At 37.7% G+C, this 26,889-nt stretch overlaps 3 protein-coding genes across 3 annotated transcripts in view; 1 reads left to right on the plus strand and 2 right to left on the minus strand.

Annotated features, from left to right (window-relative positions):
* The first annotated feature begins 276 nt into the window (after positions 1 to 276).
* Positions 277 to 5,130, plus strand: LOC127659140 (purine nucleoside phosphorylase-like). The gene is made up of 6 exons (XM_052148813.1): positions 277 to 481; positions 1,746 to 1,915; positions 2,031 to 2,134; positions 2,392 to 2,567; positions 2,654 to 2,844; positions 3,277 to 5,130. The coding sequence occupies exons 1-6, from the start codon at positions 459 to 461 to the stop codon at positions 3,492 to 3,494; spliced, it is 882 nt and encodes a 293-aa protein (XP_052004773.1). The 5' UTR covers positions 277 to 458; the 3' UTR covers positions 3,495 to 5,130.
* Positions 5,131 to 5,427: 297 nt separating this feature from the next.
* dusp19b (dual specificity phosphatase 19b) lies at positions 5,428 to 8,686 on the minus strand. The gene is made up of 4 exons (XM_052149432.1): positions 8,393 to 8,686; positions 7,378 to 7,424; positions 7,039 to 7,191; positions 5,428 to 6,948 (listed from the first exon to the last, which is right to left on the minus strand). Exons 1-4 carry the CDS (start codon positions 8,616 to 8,618, stop codon positions 6,766 to 6,768), a joined length of 609 nt encoding a protein of 202 aa, XP_052005392.1. The 5' UTR covers positions 8,619 to 8,686; the 3' UTR covers positions 5,428 to 6,765.
* Positions 8,687 to 9,595: 909 nt separating this feature from the next.
* capn1 (calpain 1) overlaps positions 9,596 to 26,889 on the minus strand; it is a 56,642-nt gene continuing 39,348 nt past the window's right edge. Inside the window, exons 6-22 of the mRNA XM_052142614.1 lie at positions 25,778 to 25,946; positions 25,526 to 25,609; positions 25,091 to 25,176; positions 24,904 to 24,978; positions 22,930 to 23,090; positions 21,915 to 22,075; positions 21,816 to 21,827; positions 21,055 to 21,266; positions 20,510 to 20,549; positions 20,339 to 20,404; positions 20,190 to 20,247; positions 16,750 to 16,814; positions 15,898 to 15,966; positions 15,294 to 15,372; positions 12,675 to 12,791; positions 12,207 to 12,265; positions 9,596 to 10,488 (exon numbers count right to left, since the gene is read on the minus strand). Of these exons, the coding sequence (XP_051998574.1) occupies positions 10,462 to 10,488; positions 12,207 to 12,265; positions 12,675 to 12,791; positions 15,294 to 15,372; positions 15,898 to 15,966; positions 16,750 to 16,814; positions 20,190 to 20,247; positions 20,339 to 20,404; positions 20,510 to 20,549; positions 21,055 to 21,266; positions 21,816 to 21,827; positions 21,915 to 22,075; positions 22,930 to 23,090; positions 24,904 to 24,978; positions 25,091 to 25,176; positions 25,526 to 25,609; positions 25,778 to 25,946 (1,540 nt within the window). The 3' untranslated portion in view covers positions 9,596 to 10,461. The remainder of the gene's footprint in view (positions 10,489 to 12,206; positions 12,266 to 12,674; positions 12,792 to 15,293; positions 15,373 to 15,897; positions 15,967 to 16,749; positions 16,815 to 20,189; positions 20,248 to 20,338; positions 20,405 to 20,509; positions 20,550 to 21,054; positions 21,267 to 21,815; positions 21,828 to 21,914; positions 22,076 to 22,929; positions 23,091 to 24,903; positions 24,979 to 25,090; positions 25,177 to 25,525; positions 25,610 to 25,777; positions 25,947 to 26,889) is intronic.

Consider the following 26,889-nt stretch of genomic DNA (forward strand, 5'->3'; position numbering starts at 1 on the left):
TACATTATGTAAAAAATGTACTTCTTCTTCTTACTACATGATAATGTTTATGACGACAATGACACACGTGCATTTGTATTGTTCGACCATAAATAACCGTCAACCAATTAATAAATAACCTAATACATTCCCAGGTTATAAAGTGCCCAGTCAAGAGTTAATATGCTTATAGATTAACAGAATGGCCCACCATGACCCGGCGGGGGCTGGTGCGTCAGGAGGTGTGTTCCGCATTTTAATTTGCGTCAGATAGCGGGGAGGAGCAGAGGAAACGGAAAATCTATAAAAGTACCGGCGACGTAAGCCATTCAGGGATTATTAAACTGTTATTATTGCTCGTCGGAAACGCGACTCGTTCAAAGCGGTTTTTATTTTATTGCATTTACATATTCGTTATTTGTGTACATTTGATTCGTCCTCGATTCGTCACTCTAGAAACATCGACATTTCCGTCAAACATGTTTCCTGAGAGCAGCACTGGGTAAAGAATATTCCTTTTCAAATATTTCTCTTCCATTTCTTTCTTTTTTCCCCTTTGAATGTGTTTACTTGCGTGTATCTTGTTCGACCCTTGATGTGTATTTTAACCGATCCATGGCGTTAAGGGTTGGTTGAAATTACCATGTCAACCACCCATCTGCTGTAACATTTCATTTAACCGCAAAGTCGCTGTCAGGAGCACGTGGTGGTAATACACGAGCCCCGATGACGTGTTTGGATTACATTATTTGTCATTCAAAATAATTTCATTATTTGCAAAGGCTTCGACAGGCTATATAAAGGTTTCTCCTTTTTTTTATCTAAAAAACTACCACTATCATATCAAGATATCGTAATCATGTGTTATCATTTTGAGTACACTGCAGTACCATGTAGTATATTAATATGGTAACTATTCAGTATTATGGGGGTATATAAAGTGTTGTTGTATTAATACCATAGTATTATAATAACTGTACCATGCTACCACAAATGTCGAAGCCAAAACTAATTTTTTTATGTATTTTTTTGTCAGAAACTGTTGTTACTGTGGTAAAAAGTTCTAAAGAAATCTTGTGTCATATGTCTGTTTGGCTCTGGCCGAGTTGAAATTAACAATTATTCGTTGAATGTAGGTCTAGGCATCTTTGCCTACTAAAGAAACTACTTTTTTGAAGAAAAATAATAATAATAATAATAATAATAATAAAATAAATAAATATATTTTTTAAGAAATATCTAAATAATATGCTAAAATGTGCCAGATGATAAATTCCTTACAATTGTCAGAATAGCAAAGGCCGTGTGAAGATGCCATGTCACAAATTCATTTTTTACTAGTCAGTTGCTCAGATTACAGTAAAGGCAAGTCCTATTGTGTGGTCATGAAAGTGGCTCAAGTTTCAGTCCTCCCAGTAAAGATATTTTTGTTTTGTGTCTGTGGGCTGCACGTTCACCAAACATTCATTGAAATTGGCCGCTGGAATTCCAAACTTTTTAATAAAAAAAGGTTCGGAATCCTGTATTAGGTAGCCAGTAAAATGAGATAATCGACCTAGCTGATAGATTAGTCACTAGTGAAAATGACCAGAATATGCTGTGGAAATTCTGAGATGAGTTGTGTTTTTTATTTGTGAATTCATTCAAGTGTGTGTACTGTGAATGTAAAGTGCTGATGTGCTTTTAGAAATGAGTTAATGCAGTTAGAGTTATGTGCAATCTTGGTCACAGACTTTTTTATTTCTTGATTTTGTTTCTTTCTGTAGGTACAGCTTTGAGGACTGCCAGGCTACAGCTGACTGGCTTCTGACTCAGACTGCATTGCGCCCTCTGGTGGGCATAGTTTGCGGCTCAGGTTTGGGAGGCTTGGCCAACATGCTGAAAGATCAGGTTGCTTTTAACTACTTGGACATTCCCAACTTCCCCCAGAGTACAGGTGTGTATTGCTCATCCTATAATCACAAGTAAGATATGGTGTACCATATCTCGTATAAAATGTTGACTACTTTTACCGCTTTGTACTGAATGTATTCTTTATTTCTATGTTTCAGTGCATGGTCATGCAGGTCAGTTGATCTTTGGTACTTTGAAGGGTAGACCATGTGTCTGTATGCAGGGGAGGTTTCATCTCTATGAGGGATATACCATCCAGAAGGTACAAATGTCCCACTTACACAAACTACCTTTTCAAAGTCTAAATCCATTTCAGCCTACATAGTGTAAATTGTGTGGCTGTTTATATATATATATATATATATATATGGCTGAATTAGCTGGTTTCTGAACCAATAAAGAAATATAAGACCTTGACACATATGTACACAGATCAACAATTATAAAACCCACACAGATGGAATGCAAGGACGCAACCTTTGTGAATGCCCTTATATATCAAGTGCTATTCTGTTTAAGATTACTATGCCTATGCGGATATTCAAACTGCTGGGTGTTGAGACGGTGATTCTCACCAACGCTGCCGGTGGCCTGAACCAGGACTATAAAGTGGGAGATATCATGATCATCAAAGATCATCTCAACATGCCTGGATTTGCCGGAAACAACCCACTTGCAGGACCCAATGATGAGAGGCAAGTGCTTATTAACCAACATAGGCAATTGATCTTTTGACACTTCTGTAGATGTAACACATTTGAATTTTTTTTATTATATTTAGATTTGGGGTCCGTTTTCCCTGCATGTCTGATGCATATGATCGGGACCTTCAGCAGCTAGCGATGGATGTGGGTTCAGAGCTTGGTTACAGTGACTTTCTGAGAGAGGGTGTGTACTGTGTTCTTGGAGGACCGTCTTTCGAGACCATCGCTGAGTGTCGCATGTTGCACAAGCTGGGAGCTGATGCTGTCGGTAAGCTGTAAAGCCACAAGGGCCAATCAGAAAGGCTTATGATGGTTTAATTATTCGATGTGCAAGATATAAATTGTAACTGTAAAGTGAAATTTCAAACCATTTCTGTAGCATCGCATTTATTTTATGACCTCCTTGAAACTGCACACTTCCATTTATTTAACTGTTTTACTGTATTTCAGCAATATGGTACAAGAAACAGTATTGTGAATGAAGTCGAGGCTAAAGAATTTTGTTAGGCATGACACGCACAGCTTCCAGTGTCTTATTCCTTTTATAAAATCATTATTACATAATGAAAATATTAGGGACATATTTTAATATAAATGTTATTTTATCAATGTTTATTTTCATCAAACAATATAGCTATATCATGTATTTTTAGTAGCATTGAGCGCAACAGTTTTATTAACCGGACTGTATCTGTTGCAGGTATGAGCACTGTTCACGAGGTGATTGTGGCACGTCACTGCAACATGCGGGTCTTTGCTCTGTCTTTGATAACTAACAAGGCAGTGTTGGACTACGACAGCGAGGAAAAGGCCAATCATGAAGAAGTTCTGCAGACGGGAAAACAGAGGGCCGAGCTACTCGAAAGGCTGGTGTCCACCATGGTCACACGGCTAGAGCACAACAACAATTACGCCTAATACTGTTCTCAAAACTGATCCATCATCACAGACCAGAGAATGCTGTTCATCTGTGAATGAACATAAGCTTGTGTGTGTGTGTGTGTGTGTGTGTGTGTGTGTGTGTGTGTGTGTGTGTGTGTGTGTGTGTGTGTGTGTGTGTGTGTGTGTGGCTTTGGCAGTAGATGTACAGTAAATATCTATCTTGTGTTTTTTAACATTTGATATTAAATTTGTTTTATTTATTATGCATGTCTTCCGCTCTATTTTTAATGATGTTCTGCATATGTGTATGTCACAATCAGATTTGAGGTATTTAATGGGGAAAATTTAACACATGGGTGCATATCATGAAACGTTGTGAAGTCCAGGCCATATGTCGCCCCAAAATGAATTTGATACAATTACAAAAATGAATTACATAAAAAAAATGAAGCTGAAAATCATTGATTTTTCACATCAAAGCATTATTTTAATAAAAATGAAGAACATTGCTTAGCCTACTGTAATTAAAAAAAATTTAATTGAAAATTACAACTGTAAATGTTCATCATGATCGTATATGTTGTACTGGATTTATGAGTTTATTTGTAAAAATCAAGGACTAAAAACGGTTCAAGAAAAGAAAATGAACAAAATGTTTTGCAGAATGGAAACGAAATTGGGAACAAAGTTCCTTTCAATTGTTCCGGAGTGAAATTTTTATTTTTAAATGCTGGAAACCAGATAACCGGTTTATTTTGTTTTGATATATATTTCATAAAACCAAAGACTAAATGGTTTATCACAGTAAACCTTCAGAATTACACCACTCCCTGTTGCCCAAAAAAATGGGATTTCACTCTTTTTTTTTGTAGAACATGAAGCATGTGCTTTGATTCTGAAATGAACCACTTCATAACAAATCTCTGCCTAATTGCACATAGTGGATGTAGCCTTCCATAACATGCTGAAGACCTTTTTGGCAACTACATAGTGCTTAAAAACTACATATACATGCATGATTAATCCAGATGAAAGGACAAATATTGAGGTAAAAAGTTTCTCAGTTGTTTTCCCTGAACTATGGTGGGATATGATGCATTAATACATATTTGATGCATAAGTTTTTTTGACTGAGAAGCAGATCTGTAAATAAAACCAATAATTAAATAAAATTAAATTATTTGGCCCGCATACGATGGGGTGTAGTCCAAACATGAACACGTGTGTGTTTAATGTTTTGACAGGGAAGCAAATCTGTAATCAAGACAAATAATAAAAATAAAATAATTTGGCCAAAATAAGATGACATTTAGTTCAAACATGCTCAAGCAGTGTGTGTTTATGCAGAAAAGAGATATTTAGGGTATTCATTGATTTTAGATGGTGAGAGGTATATTTGTAATATTTTTGGTCATATTTTAAATACTAAGAATAACATTAATTGAAAAGATGTAATTTTATATAGGCTACTGTATACTACTCTTGATATGATTTCTATACTGATAATTCCCCAAAATGTAAGGTCTTTTGCAAGATCTGGCAACACTGTCGTTTTAAAAAGAACATTATTAAAAGTTCTATTATTTCATTCTAACCGCTTACCAATTGGAAAAGAGGCTGCAGAACGCCAGAACTGGAACAAAATAATAATAATACAGTTTCTGCTCAGAACAAACCGAAAGTAGAAACATTACGTTGTTAGTCCCTGGTAAAATAGTGTCCAGACAAGATGATTTTTATTGTTTACAGCAGTGAGAATTAGATTTTTTAATGAGAATTCTGTGGGGATATAATAAGAATGATGTCACCATGCAAAGATCATAGTGGTTTTAAAAATAGTCTTCTTTCTCTTTTATTCTAAATATATATATATATATATATATATATATATATATATATATATATATATATATATATATATATATATATATATATATATATTTCTTTCTTTTGTACATTTTTGGTGTGAAATATTTTTTCTTCTTGAAAACTTCTCTTCGGAACTTGTTCAGGAAACACCTTGTAGATCGTCAAAGAACATTCTTACAAATATTTAATTTATTCAAGACACAAATTAAATGAAAGTTATAAATAAAGTTATAGACAAAGATTGCAGCCTCCACAGAAATTCTCTGATAAAGGACCATCTAAAATTCTAGAAAGCACAATGGTCCACTGGGATTACGCAAGTCTTCTAAACCAATCACAGTATACATTCGCTGAGCACTTTATTAGGCACACTATTCTAATTCTGGGTAGGGCCTCCCTTTGCTCGCAGAAATTCTTCATGGTATGGATCTACAAGATGTTGGAAACATTCCTTTGAGATTCTAGACCATATTGACATGATTGCGTCACACAATTTCTGCTGATTTTTCAGCTGCACATTCATGCTGCAAATCTTCCATTCTACCACATCCCAAAGGTGTTCTATTGGATTCAGATCTGGTGACTGGGAAGGTTACTGAAGAACAGTTCATGAAACCAGTTTGAAGCGACTTTGTGACATGGTGCATTATCATGCTGAATTAGCCATTAGAAGATGGGTAAATTGTGGCCATAAAGGGATGCACATGGTCAGCAACAATACTCAAAAGCAGAAATTGAGATTCATCGGACCTGCATTCTGAGATGCTATTTTGCTCACTACAATTGTACAGAATGCTGAGCTACCGTAGCCTTTCTGTCAGCTCAAACCAGTCTGGCCATTCTCCGTTGACCTCTCATCAACAAGGCTCATTGGATGTTTTATGGTTTTGGCACCATTCGGAGTAAGATCAGCAATTACAGAAATACTCAGACCAGCCCGTCTGGCACTAACAATAGAAATCACTGAGATCACATTCCCAGTTTTGATGGTTGATGTGAACATTAACTGAAGCTTCTGACCCATATCTGCTTGATTTTATGCATTGCACTGCTGCCACACAATTAGGTGCACAGGTGTTCCTAATAAAGTGCTCATTGAGTGTTATGGTCCTGACATCTATGAACCACTTTCAGAGTTTTACAACAGTAAATCACAGTTTGCAAATACCACAGAATTAATCCTGTCACAACATTTTTATTGACTTCTCACTTTATAAAACAGCAAATATTTCTTAGTAAACTCCATGCATTGTTCGCTCTAAAATTATTAATGTAAAACATACTGAATATTAGCAGACAAGCTGTTAATTCATTAAAAGATTAGCTGTTTCCTCACTAAAGCAGTTTATTCAAAGAACTTAAGCAATACCTCCACCGTCACTGAATGAGCGCCTAAAATGTAGTAAAAGATTAAATCATTCATATGGTAGGTGTTGTATTATGGATGATATTTCTTAAGCTGCCCTATAAAGCCTGGGTTTGGCTGGATGGAAGGTCTGGCATTTTTTACAGTGCTAAAGGCTTCTTCAAATGACATTTTCTCCTGGGACATAAGAAAACCGATGACAACAGATGCAGAGCGAGACACCCCAGCATTACAATGGACCAGTGCCACTCCACACTGGGAAGAAACGCAGAAAAGAAAAATTAGTGAAGCACATTTTCCCTCGACGCTCATTCTACAGTATATCTACCTTAACTACCTACACACCTGTTGACTGGCTTGGTTTATGAACTCAAAACATTCAGAGAAGTAGGAGGTGATGTCTGTCTCTGAAAGATCCAACATGGTAACGGTCTTATATGTGAAGAGGTCTGGGAACACATTCTCAACCCCATAGGCTACATTCAGCACATGAGTCACCTGAAGCGCACAGGGGAATGTAAAATCAAGCATCAATATGTATCTGCTTATTTTTTTTAAACAATATGACAAAATAATAAAAATAATAATAGTAATACAATATAAAAATATTATATATACTTAACTATTTTTAGAAATACAGTCATAACCAATTTTACAGAATGGGCGAAACAAAATGTATATTACCTTAAATTTCTTCAAAGTGTCTATGTCATGGGCAGCATCCTGTGATGCTGAAAACAAATTTTTTTATAATTGGACAGTTATTGCAAAAAATACCATATTAACTATAACCAAAGTACTATTGTTACTGTAATAGAGCAAAATAGTCTGGTTCCGGATGTAAAAATCCCATAAATCTTTCCATAGGCGATTTGATTTTCAACAATATCTTAAAAACCTTTAAACACAAACCCTGATTTTTTTTTATCGATGGTATATGCCTTTGTTGAAGTCATTAGTTCACATTATATCAACATCATTGTTTTAAATTTGTGTTTATTATCAGAATTCCTGCTGAACAACTACACTACCCATAATCCTGAAGAGAAAACAACGAATGGCTCCCATAAAGGCCTGCAAAATCAGTCAGGCAGTGAAGCCTTTATTATTTTTTTGTCAAACATTATATATTTGCACATACAGTGAAATAATTTTTTTTCCACATATCCCAGCTAAGCTGGGGTCAAAGTGCAGGGTCAGCCATGATACAGTGCCCCTGGACCAGATAGGGTTATGGGCCTTGCTCAAGGGTCCAACAGTGGCATCTTGGTTTGAACCCCCAAACTTCTGGTCAGTAACCCTAAGCCTCAACCACTGAGCCACCACTGCCCCTGCATAATATATATAACTAAAATCATGGTTTTATTCGATCATATCATTCGCAATGCTTCATGGGATTGTAGTTCATGCCCTCGTGAAAGACGGTAAATAAATTGTACCTTTATCTTTTTGTCTGATTTTCAAATAATTATTTTCTTCAAATCAAAGTTTTTAATGTTAGCTGGTTGGTTTTGGTTCATAGCTGACAATTCTTTAATGAAGGATTTTATGAAAAGTCTATGGAAGGAATGAACGTGAAAATACTTCCGGGACCTAGACGACTGAAAAAGTGGGCGGGCACTGTTGGTAATAATATGGCATTCTTTGAAGTTTCTTGGATTGCCCTGTAAATACCATGGCACATATATATGATACGCACAGAGTAAGAGGAAGGGTCTGATGGCGCCCACTTGAAGGTCCAGGTTCAAGTCCTGCACAAACCCGCACGATGCGTCACTGTCCCGCTCCGTATCATCTGCGACGTGAAAATCATCGCCGCTCCGCGTCTCTACCAGTTTCCTCCCAGTCACTGTTGTCACGCGGGTACTTTGCTTTCTTAAATGCGACGTGGAGTACCCCTCTATCTCCTGCGCCAGAGATTTCATCTTTAGTCATGCATAACAGTCAACAGATTTATTCCTGATCGCAGCGCGGAACTAAAGAGAATCGTGGAAACCAAGAGGGGACACTCAAATTTGGGACGCATTTTATTTCGAAATAAAAGTCCTATTAATTTGTTTCAGCGCCTTACAAAAACTACCACATTTTACGGTTACTACTCTAAAATCAAAATATATTAATAAGGAAGCTCATTCAAATAGCATAAAAAGTGTTTGGAATTTTTATTTGTATGGAAATAGTGGCTACTGCCGAGTTAAATGGATAGTTCACCCAAATACAAATTCTCTAAAATGTACTCACCCTCATCCCTGAAACGTCTGTTAAATGTGTGTTTACATCGAGTCTGGAAGACATATTTTAAACGTTTTTGCTCGTCTGCAATATGTATACCAGTAATCTCGGATGTTAAAAAACATGCAGCAGCCGTCTTTGAGAAGTTTATGATTTAGAATGTTTGTAAATCTGATCTTTATGAGATGCATCAGATTGTGATGCTTTCCAGATGAAAAGATCTAAAACCGAGATGCCCTCCCAGATGTGTATGACTTTTCTCCTTCCGTTGAACACAAATTAAGATATTTAGATGAATATCTCAGCTCTATAAGTTTATAATGCAAGTGAATGATGGCCAGAACTTTGAAGCTGCAAAAAGCAAATAATAGCAGCATTAAAGTAATTCATTTGACTCCAGTGGAGAAATCAATGTCTTCAGAAGTGATATGATAGGTGTGGGTGAGAAACAGATACAAATGTAAGTCCTTTTTTACAATAAATATTCATTTTCACTTCCACATTCTTCTTTTGTTTTTGGTGATTTCCATTATTTGTGCATATCACCACCTACTGGGCAGTGAGGAGAATTTATAGTAAAAAGGACTTAAATTATGTAAATTACCTGATGTTCCAGTTTTAGTTGATGCAAGACACTCTTAAACATGATCGGGGCAAACATTTCTCATTTTAAAGAAAGTTTATTGAAAATGCACAGTTGAATCAAAAATAAAGAATATGGCTTTGTATGTTTTTATTTTCAATTAGGAACAGCATTTTCATGTCTACTTTCTTTGTTTTCTAATCAAAGTATATACGATTTCTGTTCATTCCCAGTTGTGTTGCTAGTGTCTACAGTATATTTATTTAATATTACTTTTGGCATTGCTCATATAAACAGAATTTAAGGAATGCATATGAAAATAAAAAAAATTCATCCCTACCAGCTTTTTTAAAAATCCTTTGGTTTTTCAGTACGTCTTGAACTAACTGTGGCATAAAACGTGTATGAAATTCAGTATAACATGGTAACAAAAATAAACATATTCTTTGAGTAACATGCATAGCATCACAACGCACCAGCACACGCATTTCTTATACAGCACTTTTTATGTGTGCATCATTCCATATATGACATTTATTGAAAAACATAATGCATTTCATGTTCATAAAATGTTTTTGAAGATCTTTATGAATGATTGAAATTGGTGATGAGTAACTTACTCATTTGGCACAGGAAGTGTAAACAGAATTTTGTTTGGCATTCCAGGGGACAATACATGCAGCTCAATCCAGAAGTGGCCAGAAACAGGTAAATGTCTATCTTAATTATCTTGGTAAAGGTCTGTACAGTTCTCCTGGCTTCAGGAATACTCACTGATGGCACAGTATTTTGTAAAGCATGTTCTGATTGAAGGTACTGTAAACAAAGCCTTATTACTAAGGGCATAGTAACAAAAGTAAATAGTTTGAAAAAGAATGCACTAAAGAAGAAGAGGCAACAACAGTTTCAATGCCAACTCGGGGCACGGAGGGACTGGAAATCCACCCTTTATTTCAGGCAAACATGGTCAGAGAGATCCACTATAAAGACAGAGAGAGAAAAGATAGTATATTAGGTCACAAACATACTCTACACAAGTACACAAATACAGATGTAAATGTTTGCGTTCATGTACAGTACACCGATGAGCCAAACATTATGACCACTCGTGTAAAGCGAATAACGTTGATCATCTCCTAAAAAGGCCAAATGTCAAGGTCTGGGTATGGTAACAATCAGTTCTCATAGTCAACTTGTTATTAGATGGTAAGCAACAATCAGTTCTCGTAGTCAACGTGTTGAATGCAGGAGTAAAGACGTGAGTGACTTTGACAAGGGCCAAATTGTTATGGCCAGATGACTGGGTCAGAGCATTTCTGAAACGGCAAGGCTTGTGGGTTACTCCTGGTCAGCAGTGGTGAGTACCTACTGACAGAAGTCTGAGGAGAGACAAACCGGTGACAGGGTGTTGGGTACTAAGGCTAACCAGTCTGTTCTGAACTGACAGAAGGCCTGCTGTGGCAAGAGTCACAGAAAATGTTAATGATGGTTACATGAGAAATATGTCACAGCACACAGTGTACCCTGCTGTGTATAGGGATGCATAGCCGCAGACTGGTCAGAGTGCCCATGATGAGCCCTGTCCACTGTCAAAAGCACCTACAATGGCCACTCGAGCATCAGAACTGGACCTTGGAGCAGTGGAAGAAGGTCACTTGGTTTGATGAGTCCAGTTTTCTTTTACTTCACATGGACGGCCATGTGTGTGTGCGCCGTTTACATGGGGAAGTGATGCACTGTGAGAAGACAACAAGCCGGTGGAGGGAGTGTGATGATCTGGGCAATGTCCTGATGGGAATCTCTTGGTCCCGGCTATTCATGTGGACGTCAATTTGACACGTCCCACCTACCTAAACTTTATTGCAGACCAGGTACACCCCTTCATGGCAAAGGTATTCCCTAACGGCAGTGGCCTCTTTCAGCAGGATAATGGAATGGGAATGGTTTGAGGAACATGATGAAGAGTTCATGGTGTTGCCCTGGCCTCCAAATTCCCCAGATTGAGCATTTGTGGGATGTGCTGGACCAACAAGTCCGATCCATGGCGGCTCTGCCTCACAACTTACAGGACTTGAATCAGAACCAAAATTAGCTTTATTGCCAAGTATGCTTACACATACAAGGAATTTGTCTTAGTGACAGAAGCATCCCGTTTTAAGTGTTCATGAGGTGAATAGCCTGAGGGAAAAAACTGTTCTTGTGCCTGGCGGTTCAGGTGTTCAGTGCTCTGTAGCGCCTGCCAGAAGATAACAGTGCAAACAGCTGTGTGAGTGGGGTCCAGTGTGATTTTTCCAGCCCTTATCCTCATTCTGGAAGTGTACAGTTCTTGAAGGGAGGGCAGGGGGCAACCAATAGTTCGTTCAGCAGTCCAAACTGTCCTTTGTAGTCTGATGTTCGATTTTGTAGCTGAACCAAACCAGACAGTTATTGAAGTGCAGATGAAGAATATGCTGCTAATGTGTGGTGCCAGATACCACAGGACACCTTCAGGGGTCTTGAAGAGTCCATGCCTCGGAGGGTAAGAGCTGTTTTGGCGGCAAGCGGAGGACCAACATCATATTAGGCAGGAGGTCATAATGTTCCGGCTCATCAGTGTACTTGAGTAGAGTATGTTTCTAGCCCCATTACATGTAGCATGTTTATGGTAAAATGTAATTGCCAGAGGTTGTAATCCAAGTTAACGTAAGTGAAGTGAAACCTGAAAGAATGTGAGCGACACTACTCCATCATTGTCTGTGTCAATGGTCTTGAAGGTCTCTGAAAAACACAAAGGTCTTGGTTAGGACATCCTACAAGCTTTATGTCATGTTCACATCATGTTGGAATTACTGTAATTACGAGATATCTCTTGAGATTCTACTCTTAGTTGTTTTCGTCTTTGGAGAAATTATTTGTGTATATGGCAACATGCTCATAACGTCAAAATTGATCCATGTCTAGCTTTGTTGTTGATGACAGTAAATTACTTAATACATTACATTACATTGAATACAGTCTTCTTCCCTAACAATTCATTTAAGAATAACTAGGGGGAAAATACTAGTAGATATAATACAATATATTTAGAGAAGGAAATACCAAACTACCTCAACCCTTTGAAGCAAACCTTAAAATGTAGTTGTCAACGTATAATTTCGAGTTCTATGACATTAAAATGACGGCTTACTGAACATGGTCTCCAGTCGCACTAAACAGGTAACAAAGTTGTCGAAATCCACAGAGAAGTCCTCTTCTGTGTAGCGAAGGATAATCAGCTGGAACAAATGATTGGTCAGCTTAAAACCTGAACAGAGAGAAACTGAGAGTTAGGACAGAATGAAGAGTGGAAAACAATGACAAAAGATAGGCTACTGAATTGGGTTGTGCAAAATTGTTAAAATTGAATAGTTGGTAGGTTGTCTGAATGACTAGTTAGTTGTAAGGAAGCCATGTATACTGTATAGTCTGGTTTAGGGTAATGTCCAACACACCCAGTTCAGAAGGGTTTTTATTGGGGTGTTCACACAAGACGCTTTCTTGTGTTCAAACAGCTGGATGGAAACAGAACACAGGGGTCTCGAGATGCGATTTTGAGATTTGTACTTTTTTAAATTAACACATCGTCTTGAAAATGAGACACTGATAAAACAGCATGAGACAATATACAATGGTAAAAGACGACAGACTGTGTGTGTATGGAAGCCCATTTGTGGCACATAATAAAATTTAATATTTATGTGATAAAAAGTCATAATTATGATATAACAATTCTGAGAAACTATGTTTACTTTTTAAATCTCATAATTATGACTTGGCATCTCAAAATTTGGATTTACAGTAGTATCTCATAATTGTGAATTTGTATCTCAGAATTTTTAATTTGTATCTAAAATGTGTACTTTTTAATCTCATAATTATGATTTAGTATCTCATAATGTCCCAATACCATTTTTTTTTTAGATCAAGTACGAGTACAGATACTTTCTTTCTGATACTCACCGATACCAAGTCGGATACCTGTTTTTTGTTTTATTTTTTCGGAACTCGGAATATAACAAATAATTTTAACATAATATCGTATTATTGTTTTATCAACTAGTGCTATATACAAAACCTTACAGCAAAATCCAAAATACAGCACTGAGTTATATTTTGTCAAATAAAATGCTGCATAACACCATCACAGAGATATTGCTAAAATATAATACAATTACCATTGTTTTATTATTATTATTATTAGTAGTAGTAGTAGTCATTGTAGTAATACAGTGAATATGTGAAGTGTTTCTGTGTGATGACCGTAGCTTTTCAATCTGAAAAAAAGCCTGCTATTTAATTATGTACTCTTTATGTGCCTTGCGTTTCAAAGTATTTGCACTCAGTTCACTGTCATCTGCTACAAACAAAGCACGTGCGGTGCAGGCGGCTTTGGCACAACACTGTCTCCACACGTTCACTAGAGCTCTGCTCACATTTGAAGCGTGTTGCACATTAAAAAGTAAACTATTGTTTATCTCAATAGATTGCCGCTTTTGTGGTTAAATAACCTCACTAGGACATAAATTGATTAGAATTTGTGGACTGAATGTTTACGTAATGATATTTGTACGTCAGATGGTATCGGTTTTTGGTATCGGAGCATTTTTAAGAGCACAAGTACAAGTAAATGAGTGTGGTATCGGACCTGATTCATATACCAGTATCGGGACATCCCTAATAATTATGATTTAGCATCTCATAATTATGACTTTTTATCTCATAATTATGACTTTTTAATCTCAAAATTGACCAATTTTATAATTTGATTTAGTATCTCATATGACAGCATCATAAAATTAAGATTTAGTATCTCATAATTCTGATTTTGAATCTTATAATTTTGATTATCATCTCAAATCATTGAATTTTGAATCTCATAATTATGAATTAGCGTTGAGTTATCCCACAATTCTGACTTTTTAATCTAATAATTATGACCTAGCATCTCATAATTTTGATTTAGTATCTTGTAATTTTTAATTTTCTCTCATAATTATAAATTTTTATTACAACATGGCTTACTCATAATTATATCTTTTTATCTCAAAATAGACAAATTTCATAATTAAGACTCAGAATCTCAGAATTATGACTTTTGATCTCATAATGACTTTTTTGTCTCATAATTATAACTTTCTATCTCAAAATTATGACTTTGTATCTCATATCTTTGCGTTTCAAAGTATATATTTTTTTTGTTTTGTTTTTTTAATGTGGTGGAATTTGGCATCCATAGTATGTATGCATAAACCAACAATTAAAAAAACAGTGCAGATTGAATTCAACAACGTCCAGCCCTTTACAGGGTAATTATAGGGCAAATATCTATTCATTGATAAAACTATCATAGCCCCCACAAACAAAACGCATGACCTAAAGATTATGCATGATAATGAAACGATGTTCACAGCAGGCGATATAAAGTCAGACAAAAATGATCTTGAAATGTATTGAAGTATATGTTGAAGTTGCTTTGATGGCTGTAGCCGCAGTGCTGGTGAAGTCAGAGATGCAACTTCTTGGAGAGCACTTACAGAGCCGACAGTCCAACAGCACACTAAAGTACAGCATGTTGTCAGCATGCCAAAAAGTTGTCTCTCTTAAGTCATTCCCTTTAAAACATTGCTAAAAATATGAAAGCAACAACAAAAATTATTTAAAAAAATATAGTCAACCTCATTTATTAGCTGGTGGATAGCCAGTCGACCATCCTGACCCATCTCTACTAATTAATATAGTAAAACAAAAAACATTTCAGGCTGTGTACCTGCTGCTTCCAGCGCTTGTCGCATCTCATAAGAGTTCATAGTACCAGATTTATCCAAGTCATGATCCCTGAAGATCACCTGTAAATATACGGCAGGAGAAAGGATGGAGATAAAGGTGGAATAGTTAGTTAGTTGAGAGTAAGATTCCTGCCTCTGTTTCTTTCTCTAAAGTCCACTTATAATCTTAGTCAATCTTCTAACCATAAGAATAAAATGGACTGTTTTTGTAACTTTACCCTTTAAGATTTATAAATGTAAATGTATATATTATGTTATGATTGTATACCTCTTATGTACAAAATAACTGACAACGCACCTTGCAAGTTGTTGTTAAGTAAATGTGGGCGGTCGTATGCTAATGAGCTCATGGTTGTGACATCAGCACCATGACTGTTTCTGAATGAGCCGTTTTTGGCAACTTTGCTAGAATAAATGATCTGGGCCGACTGTGAAGGGAGCTTTGTGTTGTGAATGTTAGAGTGTGTCTACATAATACATAAAAAAAATCCTGTTTTCCATTTTCTTGTTTCCATATGACTCATCAGTCCAACACTGTGTAAGAGCATTTGTTCTTCTCTAAATGTAATGACAGTATCATCTCACCAGGTAGCGTTTAATCTTTTCCCACAACACATGGAACTCAGTAAGGCCAAGCTTGCCGCTTCCATCGGCCTATAAACATGTGAAGGAAAATAAGAGCAGGACAAGCAGAAAGACAGCAAGGCAAGTAAGAGACAGACAATGTTAAGGTATTTTCACACAGAGAGCAAGTATTGTGCTGCGAACAAAAACAAAAGAAAAACAACATTGGGTAAATTAAACATTTGTCTGTTCCATTTTCTCCTGTTAGCATGCAAGCTAACCAGATGGCATATTAGCTGAGCAAACTGCTAACTTCTCTTCATTTTCAGCACAAGGGTTTCACTGGTTAATTGAAGCGGGCCAGCGTGCCTTATATTGGGCGTGTCTTGCAGGACACAGACAAACCCCCCTCAATATTTATCAAATATAATGTGTTATAGGTGCCAAGAAAGTGGTTCATCATGATTAAAAAGTACTTTTTAACAACACTTGGGAAAATAATTTTAATGTTATTGTTAGTACATCATACATATGGGTCACAGGACAATGCCCATGTTCCTGGGTATAGTATGTCCAGGAATGGATTTATACTGCAAAACTGCATACCTAAAGAATGTACTGTATTAACAGTCGAGAAGTTAATTCTTCATCAAATGCAGTACATACTCTGAAAATACAGGAATTCCAATGTAGCTTTTGTTTGTGATTAATATCGCTTCTCTGCATCGTTATTGGTGAGAACAAGCCATAACAGTCAGGCACAAGAATGACATGGGCAGAAAGGTGGAGCAAAGACCAACCTGGGCTGGTTTGCACACAGACAAAAAGACACAGAACTATGAGGCAGACAAAATGTTTTTTTGGAAAGGATACGTCCATGAGGTTGATCATGCTACGGCAGGCCTCCTTACCAAAGCCATCTGTCTTCAAATCTTTATCTGAGAATAAAAGACACAAACAGTGAGAATTAAAATGTTATTGAAACGCCTTAGCTCTGTTCAAAACCCTAGTGAGCAGCCTGACTAAGGTATGACGCAAAGACCAAACAGTAGTCGGCAACATTATGCTTCCTTTTAAAGCCCAAAGTATACTTTCGGTTGTCCGTGTTGCTGATCGCTCCACGCACAGTATGCATGGTGCTAATTCGTCATCATCACAGTCTGCGTGCACCCAAGATTTCTCCGACTCAAGCACACTAACAAAAAAAAAAAAAGAGTTAAGAGTTCTAGCAAACTAGCCCGAAACTTGCCAAAAAATCATTATATTTCACATGCAAATTAGCTTGTGATTCGCAGCAGATGTTTGTCAGATGTTTGCAGCTCTTCACCAGTAGTGGTGAATCGGCAGCAAACCTTTGGCAACAACAGACAATTTGCCGCAAGTCTGCAGCAAAGCTCAATTGCATGAACCAATAAGTGGTGAATTTGCAGCAAATTTGCCATGAGCACTCGATTTTTTGTAAGGGCAGTCCTCGTCTGTGCGCATTGTTGGTGCATGTGCCAGCCGTTGACTGTTCTAAATGAGTATCAAAAAGCAGTCGTAGTCCACATGCGTCTGAGTGTGTCATATCCGCTTGCAGTCACAAGAGCATAATTTGAAAGGCAACAAGGCCAAAAACAGAAAAACAAAGTATACCCAGGCTTTAAGAAACATTTGACCAGCACTACATATATTCTTCATGGATAAGGCAATCCCAGAAATGCAAGATGGAATCAAGAGAAATTATAGTGCATCCGAATAGGATTCACAGCACTTCACTTTTTCCAGATTTTGTTATGTTATAGCCTTATTCCAAAATGGATTAATTCATTATTTTCCTCAAAATTCTACAAACATTACCCCATAATGACATGAAAAAAGTTGGTTTGAAATCTTTGCAAATTTATTAAAAAAAAAAGAAAAAAAAAAAAGAAAATCACATGTACATAAGTATTCACAGCCTTTTCTCAATACTTTGTTATCTTGGCTGTGTACTTAGGGTCATTGTCCTGTTGGAAGATGAACCTTCACCCCAGTCTGAGGTCTAGAGTGCTCTTGAGCAGGTTTTCATCAAGGATGTCTGGGGTGCATTGCTGCATTCATCTTTCCTTTGATCCTGACTAGTCTCCCAGTTCCTGCCGCTGAAAAACATCCCCACAGCATGATGCTGCCACCACCATGCTTCACTGTAGGGATGGTATTGGCCAGGTGATGAGCGGTGCCTTGTTTCCTCCAGACATGGCGCTTGCCATTTCAGGCCAAAGAGTTCAATCTTTGTTTCATCAGACCAGAGAATTTTGTTTCTCATGGTCTGAGAGTCCTTCAGGTGCCTTTTGACAAACTCCAGGTGGGCTGTCACGTGCCTTTTACTGAGAAGTGGCTTCCGTCTGGCCACTCTACCATACAGGCCTGATTGGTGGAGTGCTGCAGAGATGGTTGTTCTTCTGGAAGGTTCTCCTCTCTCCACAGAGAAACTCTGGAGCTCTTGTCTGAGTGACCATCGGGTTCTTGGCTAAGGCCCTTCTCCCCAATCACTCAGTTTGGCAGCCAACCATCTCTAGGAAGAGTCCTGGTGGTTCCAAACTTCTTCCATTTTCAGATGATGGAGGCCACTATGCTCATTGGGACCTTCAATGCTGCAGAAATCCTGTCTCGGCGGTCTACAGACAATTCCTTGGACTTCATGGCTTGGTTTGTGCTCTGACATGCACTGTTAACTGTGGGACCTTATATAGACAGGTGTGTGCCTTTCCAAATCATGTCCAATCAACTGAATTTACCACAGGTGGACTCCAATCAAGTTGTAGATACATTTCAAGGATGATCAGTGGAAACAGGATGCACCTGAGCTAAATTTTTAGAGTCATGGCAAAGGCTGTGAATACTTAAGTTCATGTGATTTTTTTATTTTTATTACATTTGCAAAGATTTCAAACAAACTTCTTTCATGTTGTCATTATGGGGGTATTGTTTGTTGAATTTTGAGGAAAATAATTAATTTAATCCATTTTGGAATAAGGCTGAAAAAGTGAAGCGCTGTGAATACTTTCCTGATGCACTGTAAATATACTTGTATTGTATTCAATACTGCAAAGTAATGAATCCCATATGGTTTATTTTATGCTCCATGTACTTACTAACATGTGGAGTGGTTAGTTGAGCTACAACAACATTTTCGCCCTATTATAAAAATGAATTCAAACTTGGCATTTCATGTTTGGTTATGACACATGTGAGAACCAATGGCATTTGCTGTCAATTACATAAAACCTGGCACGATGCGTCTTCACATGCCAAGTTGGAATTTGCAAATGCGCGAATGAGATTGGAGTGTTTAGTGAAGAAGAACTTGTTTGCAATTAAATAAATTATTTGCCTTACCCCAAAGCATACTTTGGTTTTGACACGAATGCGAAGTGTCTGCACAATCGAACACTCAGTCTTTCAAATTAGACTTTATTTGACCATGTAAGCATACACAAGCATTTGGCGCATGCACGCCACGACTGCTATGAGATACTGGACTATTTCTCTTTAAGGAGTTTAGACCCATAAATATGCCTTTATATTCCTTCAGACTTGAGTTATACAAATGCAGGTATCTCCTGACCTCCTCAAACCTGGTTCTTGTTTCCACATTCGTCTCCTGTTGTTTAGCAGTGATTACATCTTCTAGCTTTTTTTATTTTGTGATAGCAACAGCTAAACTGTTACTGTTGCCACCTAGTTTACTCACTTATTAGTGCAGATAATTCCAGGTGCATGCACATACAGCACCTTTAGAGTCTGCATAGTTTGACTAATCGGACCGAACGTGTTTAGTGCTTGAGTACTCGCTGATGACGAAATTTGCATCAGGCATTTTGCACGCAGACGCCTAGCGTTCATGCAAATCGACGTATACTTTGGGCTTTGGCAACTATATTAAGGAGTCCAAGGAGTTCTAATTGACCTAAAAAGAGCTATTAGGGTTAGGTTTAGGGGTAGGGTTTCAGTAGGACTCAAAATAAACAAACACAGAGTGTGAATGTCGCATGCAGCTCTCACAAGACTTCACATAACCAGGAGGTTTACCTTCTAGACACAACCCGAGTTCAGAAGACAATTTTTTGGAGCTGTTTTCTTCACCAGAAATGCCATGTGACTAATCACTCTATTAGAACTACTTGCAGCAGACAGGGAAAAACAAGTCTCACTTTGCAAGAGCATATAGAGATTAATTAATGTAATGATAATATTTTGCTATTATCAGCAACATAGCCAGTTAGAATGCAGCTGTCTCATGTAGACTATTAGAGTTTGCTCTAATAGCTATTGTGTCATAAAGAACTCACGTTTGCTGATAATTCTGTTCAGTATGGTCTGCAACTCTGTGACACTGATCTCCATGTCCTACGAATCACATTCAAGCACAAACATATATGTGTAATGCATCATAATATTTAACCTCTAGACAGGAGTTATTAATTGGATTCTATCTCACCAGTCCAGCCAGCTGTCTGAAGAGACTCTTAAACCCAGCATCAATCTGATTCTCATCCAGATGTTGCTAGAGAAAGAGACAGAGAGAGAGAGAGAAAGAGAGCATATAAATGTCTCTTTATCAAATCATATAGCTATATCATGTAGCTATATCTCATCACCATCTCCTCACCTCATTAGGGAGGTCAGCCATGACCTTATCATCCATTTCCCTGAAGGACACAAATATAAAATTAATTGTTTCGACTTTAAATTGTAATTGGATTACCTACGAAAATGTGAGTGGTGCTTGCCCGTGCAAAACTCACTGACACAATACTAGGGTGTTGCAGGTGCCAGGGTACTTCTATATGGTTGCTGGTATTTTGAGCACACTGTTACAGTATACATTTGCTAAAGTTTTCTGGGTGATTAATAGGGGACAGGTTAACGATTGAATGCTGCAACTACACTATGTAGTGCTTCCAACCAGCATGTTTTAGCATGCAAACATTCACTTTCACTAGTTAGTACATCAAAAAAAAAAGATTATTTGAGTAACATTGACGCGTCTTATTTTGTTGGGTTTACCCAATTCAAGGGAAGAAAAACAGACGTTTGCACCCCATTATAAATTATCAGTGCTTTGCATTTTGGCATAAGCACAAAAGACTAAACTGGACTAAATTTGGCAAGAAATGAAAACGTAATCATCTCATATTCTCCCCAGTTACTTACTCAGAATTGGCAGGTTTTTCAGAGAAAACCCGGAGGACGAAGTCAGCCTCTTTGTTCGGCTCGAAGGTAGATGGTACTATGATGTATTCGCCCACTGGCAGCCGGAAACGTGTGCTCACCTCCCTCAGGTTGATGAAGAGCTCGGAGCGAGCGCTGGATCCATGACTGAGGAAGAAGTCTCTCTTCAGGTGCACACCTGACTTACCCAAATACTGAGACCAGAGACAAGAAGGAGGACAGAGAGAGAGCGAGTATACAAAGCTGCATTTCTTGACTCAATCCACAACATGTGAATCTGGAAAAAATCTGGAAATAACTTAGGTCTTGTTTCAACCTGAATAGGGTGCGTTTGCGATAAATCAGTTGCTTGGGACAATGGCCAATTATACAGTTTAGCGGTTTCTAAAATGTTTGACCACAAAGTGTTGGTATTGACCAGAATCAAGTATTCCAGAGAGCCGTTACATAGAGCTATAAAGGTTATGATTGGTGACTTACTAACAGATCGGAAATCTCTATTCTAAATACCCAATGGAAATTCCTGAGGGAACCCATGGTGAATTAGACATCGGGGTTGGCCTAGAAATTGACATCATGACTGAACAGCTCTATAATTTGTAATGGCTCCTCAAGAATTTACATTTTCCCTTTACAGATATAGCTTTCGATATTCAATTGGATTTTAAGACCTATACAAGTCTGATCTTCTCACAATCTTAAATTCAAATGCTTTTAAAAGGTCCGGGCAACTCTCATCATACCTCTCTTGGAACCTGCAAAAAAAGCGACAAAACAAACATTCAGAACAGGAGCAATCACGCAAATATACAAATAGAATCCATTCCAACATTTTCACTGACCTCATAAATGACAAATCCAATGGTCTCCATGTCTTGTCCTTCTTTTCGCTTCTTCCTGCGGTTTTTCTGCATCAGCGCCACCAGAAAGCTGCATTCTGATTGGCCAGAAGTATCGGGGTGTGTCAGGCCTATCTTGAATTGAGGATTGATCCAGAATGTGGCTGTGATTTATGAGAAAAACAGAGGCTAGGTTGACAGAATACTGCCATGCAAAGTAAAACACAACTCAACATAAGCAGAGAAATGGGGGTGTAGAATTTGTTAACACCACATTGCAATTCTGTGAGTTCGCATTGCCCAGATTCTGTGCAGGCTTGCTTATTATATCACACTATCTACACCGGTTGGATCCACTGATCCACTGACTCTGCGCGATTCACTTCAATGACTTGAGGCTGGCTGCACTGAAATCACTGAAGTAAACATTCTAAATGACGTGCAGATAGCATGGACCAAGCAGCTACAAGTTTTCTGTCACTATAATGTTATACATTTAGACAAAATAATAAAACAAAATTGCAAATATAGCCTTGTTTTTTGCTAGACTTCTATACAAGGTGGAAAAGTCTCATCACAGTCTGTGAAAATGAAAATTTCTTTAATAAAAAAAGCAGTCAAACACATATTACACTTCAAAATTATAAAATGTGAATAGTTACATGACACTATTTTGGTTTGTTTCGTCATCCCTGAGTAATGATTAGAAATTCAGTTAGTACTGTTTTTTTTTTTAAAGTACTTTTTATGCATTGTTAATCAATAAACAACAATAAATTGGCTAATAAATTAGCTTTGCAAATGCAAAAGTGTGATAAAGGCCTACAAAATCCTTTTGTGTTCCATGGAAGAGAGAAAGTCATAGAGGTTTGGAACATAGTACACATGAGGGTAACTATTCCTTAAATAAAATAAACAGATTTCCATTAACAATCACTTTTCTGATGACTCTGATCCAATGATCAACTTTCACGCATGCACGCACGTACACACACACACACACGCACACACACTGAACCTGGGTAGTTCCTGCAGCCGCCGGCAGTACTTCCTCTCCTCCACTCCCCCTGATAGAGCGACGTGCTCCATTTCTTCTCTTGACTTGCCTGCAGAGCATCTGCTGTCAGATTACAGATCTCCAACCGAGTGAACTCACGCAGGAAATCACTGAACGACATCCTGAAACAGAATGCCATTTACATGAACAGTGCCCAGAAAACACAATATAATCTTGCCCCTCATGGCTAGAGCTGAATTCAGTAGGAAACACTGCATTGCAGTAGTCTAGTCTTGAAATGACAAGAGCTTGGATGTCATATTCAGCAGGAAATGTCTGATTTTCCTGATGTTGTAGAATGCAAATATACGAATATGTATTAGGTAATCTTGTAATGGATTAACAAGTACAGGTCTGCATAGGCAACCTAACCTAACCTTGTTAAGTTGACAAGACAAACCCAGATGACCCGAACTGATCGGTACTGTCAAATTTTAAGACAAAAAATATAATCGCTCATTATTACTGTCCTGTCAGAGTGAGTAGATGCACAGACTCTCACAGGCTTTGACACAAAGTGTGTTTACGTATTTACATTAAAGTTCAAATTGAAATATTTACAATACCAATATTAGTTTTTACATTTTCTGAAGATTCCTTTTTACATTTTCTGTGTTGCTTGTCCACGCAAAACCTTGTCGCCACGATGGTAAAAATGGTAAATGGTCTGCACTTATATAGTGCTTTTTTTAACCTTTTTTAAGTTTACACTGTGTCCAATCACCCATTCACACTCACACTCATACACCAATGGCAGCAGAGCTGTCATGCAAGGTGCTAGCCTGCCATTGGGAGCAACTTGGGGTTCAGCGTCTTGCCAAAGGACACTTTAGCGTGTGGGCCGGGAATCGATCCACCAACCCTGCGATTGGCAGCCGACCTGCTCTACCACCTGAGACACAGCCGCCAGATGCTAGGGTGATGTGGGTGGTTGCTAGGGCATTGCTATGTGGTTGCAAGGAAGCATTCTATGTGGTTGCTATAAAAGTGGTTGCTTACTGGCCCAAGTAAAAAAAAAAGAGCCCTCACCAAATTTCTATATTCTGGTCTCTAGATATGGCTTGGGCCACTCCTTTAATGTACGTTTATGGGATTTTTCACCAGTTCCATAATTTGCCAGACAAAAATAATAAATCAGATCACCTAGGAATTTCACAGTATATCTGAATTCATTTTAATCCTGTTGCTCCATTGCTTTACACTCTTGCTTTAATCTCAGTTAGGGATTAACCTTTGACCTAGTTTGTTTATGATCTTAATTTCTGAGCTCTGGATGTGCGAGATTTGTATTTGGAGTCTGAATTTCTTCTTAATATGAAAATCTTAACCTGTAATTCTATAATCTGAATTCCAAATAAAAATTCTGCTGTTTAAAAATTCGAAATAATAAAATATGCCGCTAACATCTTTTTTTGTTAAAAGGTGCACTCAGTAACTTTCGTCTTTGTGTCATCTTGGACTTACACTGACACCTAGCGGCTTGGATGCAGCATAATTTAAAATCAATAGTGTTTAGTTTCAGATGCCATTGTAGAAATGTTATATACACAGGCAGCCATGAATAATCAGTTATTTAAAATATCAAATAACAGGACGGGATTAAGTGATTAGTATTCGGTTGGTCATGTGATTCTAACATGGCAGCCCCCATGTGTGGACCCTTTCCATGTAGAATAAAACATCTTTTATATGGTTACTGATATGACTGGAGTCTTCATTTTAATGTGAGTGGTCATGATCTCCTACATGTATTGCAAAATCTGAGTGCACCTTTAAATTTCACATGTGTAGAATTCAAATTAATTTATTCAAATTAAAATACTTAAGTCATTGTTCAAGCTCAATACCACACCTCTAATAACTAGTACCATTGGCAATTATTAGATGAATAATGATTATTCTTTGCTGATACACTACTGATCATGATCCACTCACCAGAACTCTCCGTCGTCGCTACGGTTCTGTAATCTGCTCCTGACAGAGCGGTCCACATTGTCCCATTCCCGAGAGCTGAAAAATGTCAGTACTGTTATCAGAACAGTATAGCTCTACGTAGAACGCAAGGAAGTAAGACCACAGAAAGAGTGTAGTATCTATGTCCACACTTGTGTGTTTATCTTACTCATCGCTCCAGGCTCCAGTCCACTCCACTTCACCCCAGGGGTTTCTGATACGCACCAGTTTAGTCATGTTTCCCCTGTATACCACCTGGTACACAGACACATTCAAAGACCTTTTAGCACTTTTATCAGTATTTGCAGTTGTGGAGACATGAACAATGTTAAAAGCATGATAGGTACTTAAAACAACCGAATTCTGCCTGATCTGTCTGTTAAGTTTTGGATAGTAAATGTTTTAGTAAGTAAGGTTAGTAACTATATTTTTTGGGGTATAATGTTAAACTAAAAAATGTTCCTATAATGTTCTGGGAACAAAACATTGTTAGTTGAGCTTTGATATGTTATTTAAAAAGTACATTTAGGAAGGGCTAAATCTAATATCACATTGCATTTGGGCCACAGCCATTTTATTGTCATTCTTTTGGTCTCTGACTCACCTCCTCTGCTCCAGTTACTGAGTATGCATGACCTTTGACCAGCTTCTTGAAGGTAACTGCCTCCATGTCAAACTTACTGGTGATCTGAAGGACAAAATGTAGTGTAACACTATCACACACTGAATTAAATATAATAAGCAAAATAATTACTCTTCCAAAATAAGCTTGTTCCCAGAAACTGTTTGAAGCTTTGGCCACAAAAAATACACACAAAGTTAATAAGAAATGCAGAGGAGTGAGATCAATTCTCACATCTATAGAGCACCCCAGCAGCGAGCCCCTCTCAATGGCTCGGCCAATGATGCTGAAGAGGTCAGACGGTGCTTTAGTTAACTCAAACATCTCTGTGACCCCGCCGGTGAAATCCTCAAACCCCTCAGACGTACTGCCACCTGACAGAGCTTCATAACAGCCGTTCAGTCTGATGCACACACAAAACAAAGTGATATAGGACCAAATAAATATTTTTCTGTACAAGATTCAAATTCACCAATCAAAATACCAAAATGTACAACCCCAATTTTGAAAAAGTTGGGACAGTATGAAAAATGCTAATAAAAACAAAAAGGAGGGATTTGTATAAACACCCTTTGCTATATTGAAAGCACTACAACAAGACTTGTTGTTTTACCTTGTGAATGTGATTGTTTTTTGTTTTAAATGTACAGTAATTTCAGATCAGATGATTGCAACACACTCCAAAAACGTTGGGACAGTCGAGTGTTTACCACTGTGAAACATCACTATTTCTTCTAATATCACTTACTAAGCATTTAGGCACTGAAGACACAAGTTTAAGTTTAAAAAGTGGAATTTTCCCCCATTCATCCATTATGCAGGTCTTCAGCTGTACAATTGTACGGGGTCTTTGTTGCCATATTGTGGGCTTCATAATGCACCACACATTCTCAATTGGAGATGGTCAGGACTGTAGGCAGGCCAATCTAGCACCCGCACTCTCTGCTTATTTGGCCAGTATGTGGTTTGAAGTTGTCCTGCTGAAAATTCTGGGAGGTCGCTGGAAAAGACAGTGCTGGATGGCAGTAAATGCTCTTCCAAATTTTGTACATATCTGTCTGCATTAATGGTGCCCTCACAGACGTGCGAGTTATGGTAAATTGTCTGCACTTATATAGCGCCTTTTTAGCCTTAGCGGTATTCAAAACACTTTACACTGCTTACACTCATTCACCCACCAATGACAGCAGAGTTGCCATGCATGGCGCTAGCCTTTCATTGGGAGCAACTTGGGGTTCAGTGTCTTACCCAAGGTAATGGTGTTAACTAGCAAAAGTTTACTAAAAGTAATCCCAAGCCCATGTTCATAATATCAATAACAGATGAATTATGTTTTTTAAGACAGT

The sequence above is a fragment of the Xyrauchen texanus genome, chromosome 2 (genome assembly GCF_025860055.1).
Source record: "Xyrauchen texanus isolate HMW12.3.18 chromosome 2, RBS_HiC_50CHRs, whole genome shotgun sequence".
Classification (NCBI taxonomy): domain Eukaryota; kingdom Metazoa; phylum Chordata; class Actinopteri; order Cypriniformes; family Catostomidae; genus Xyrauchen; species Xyrauchen texanus.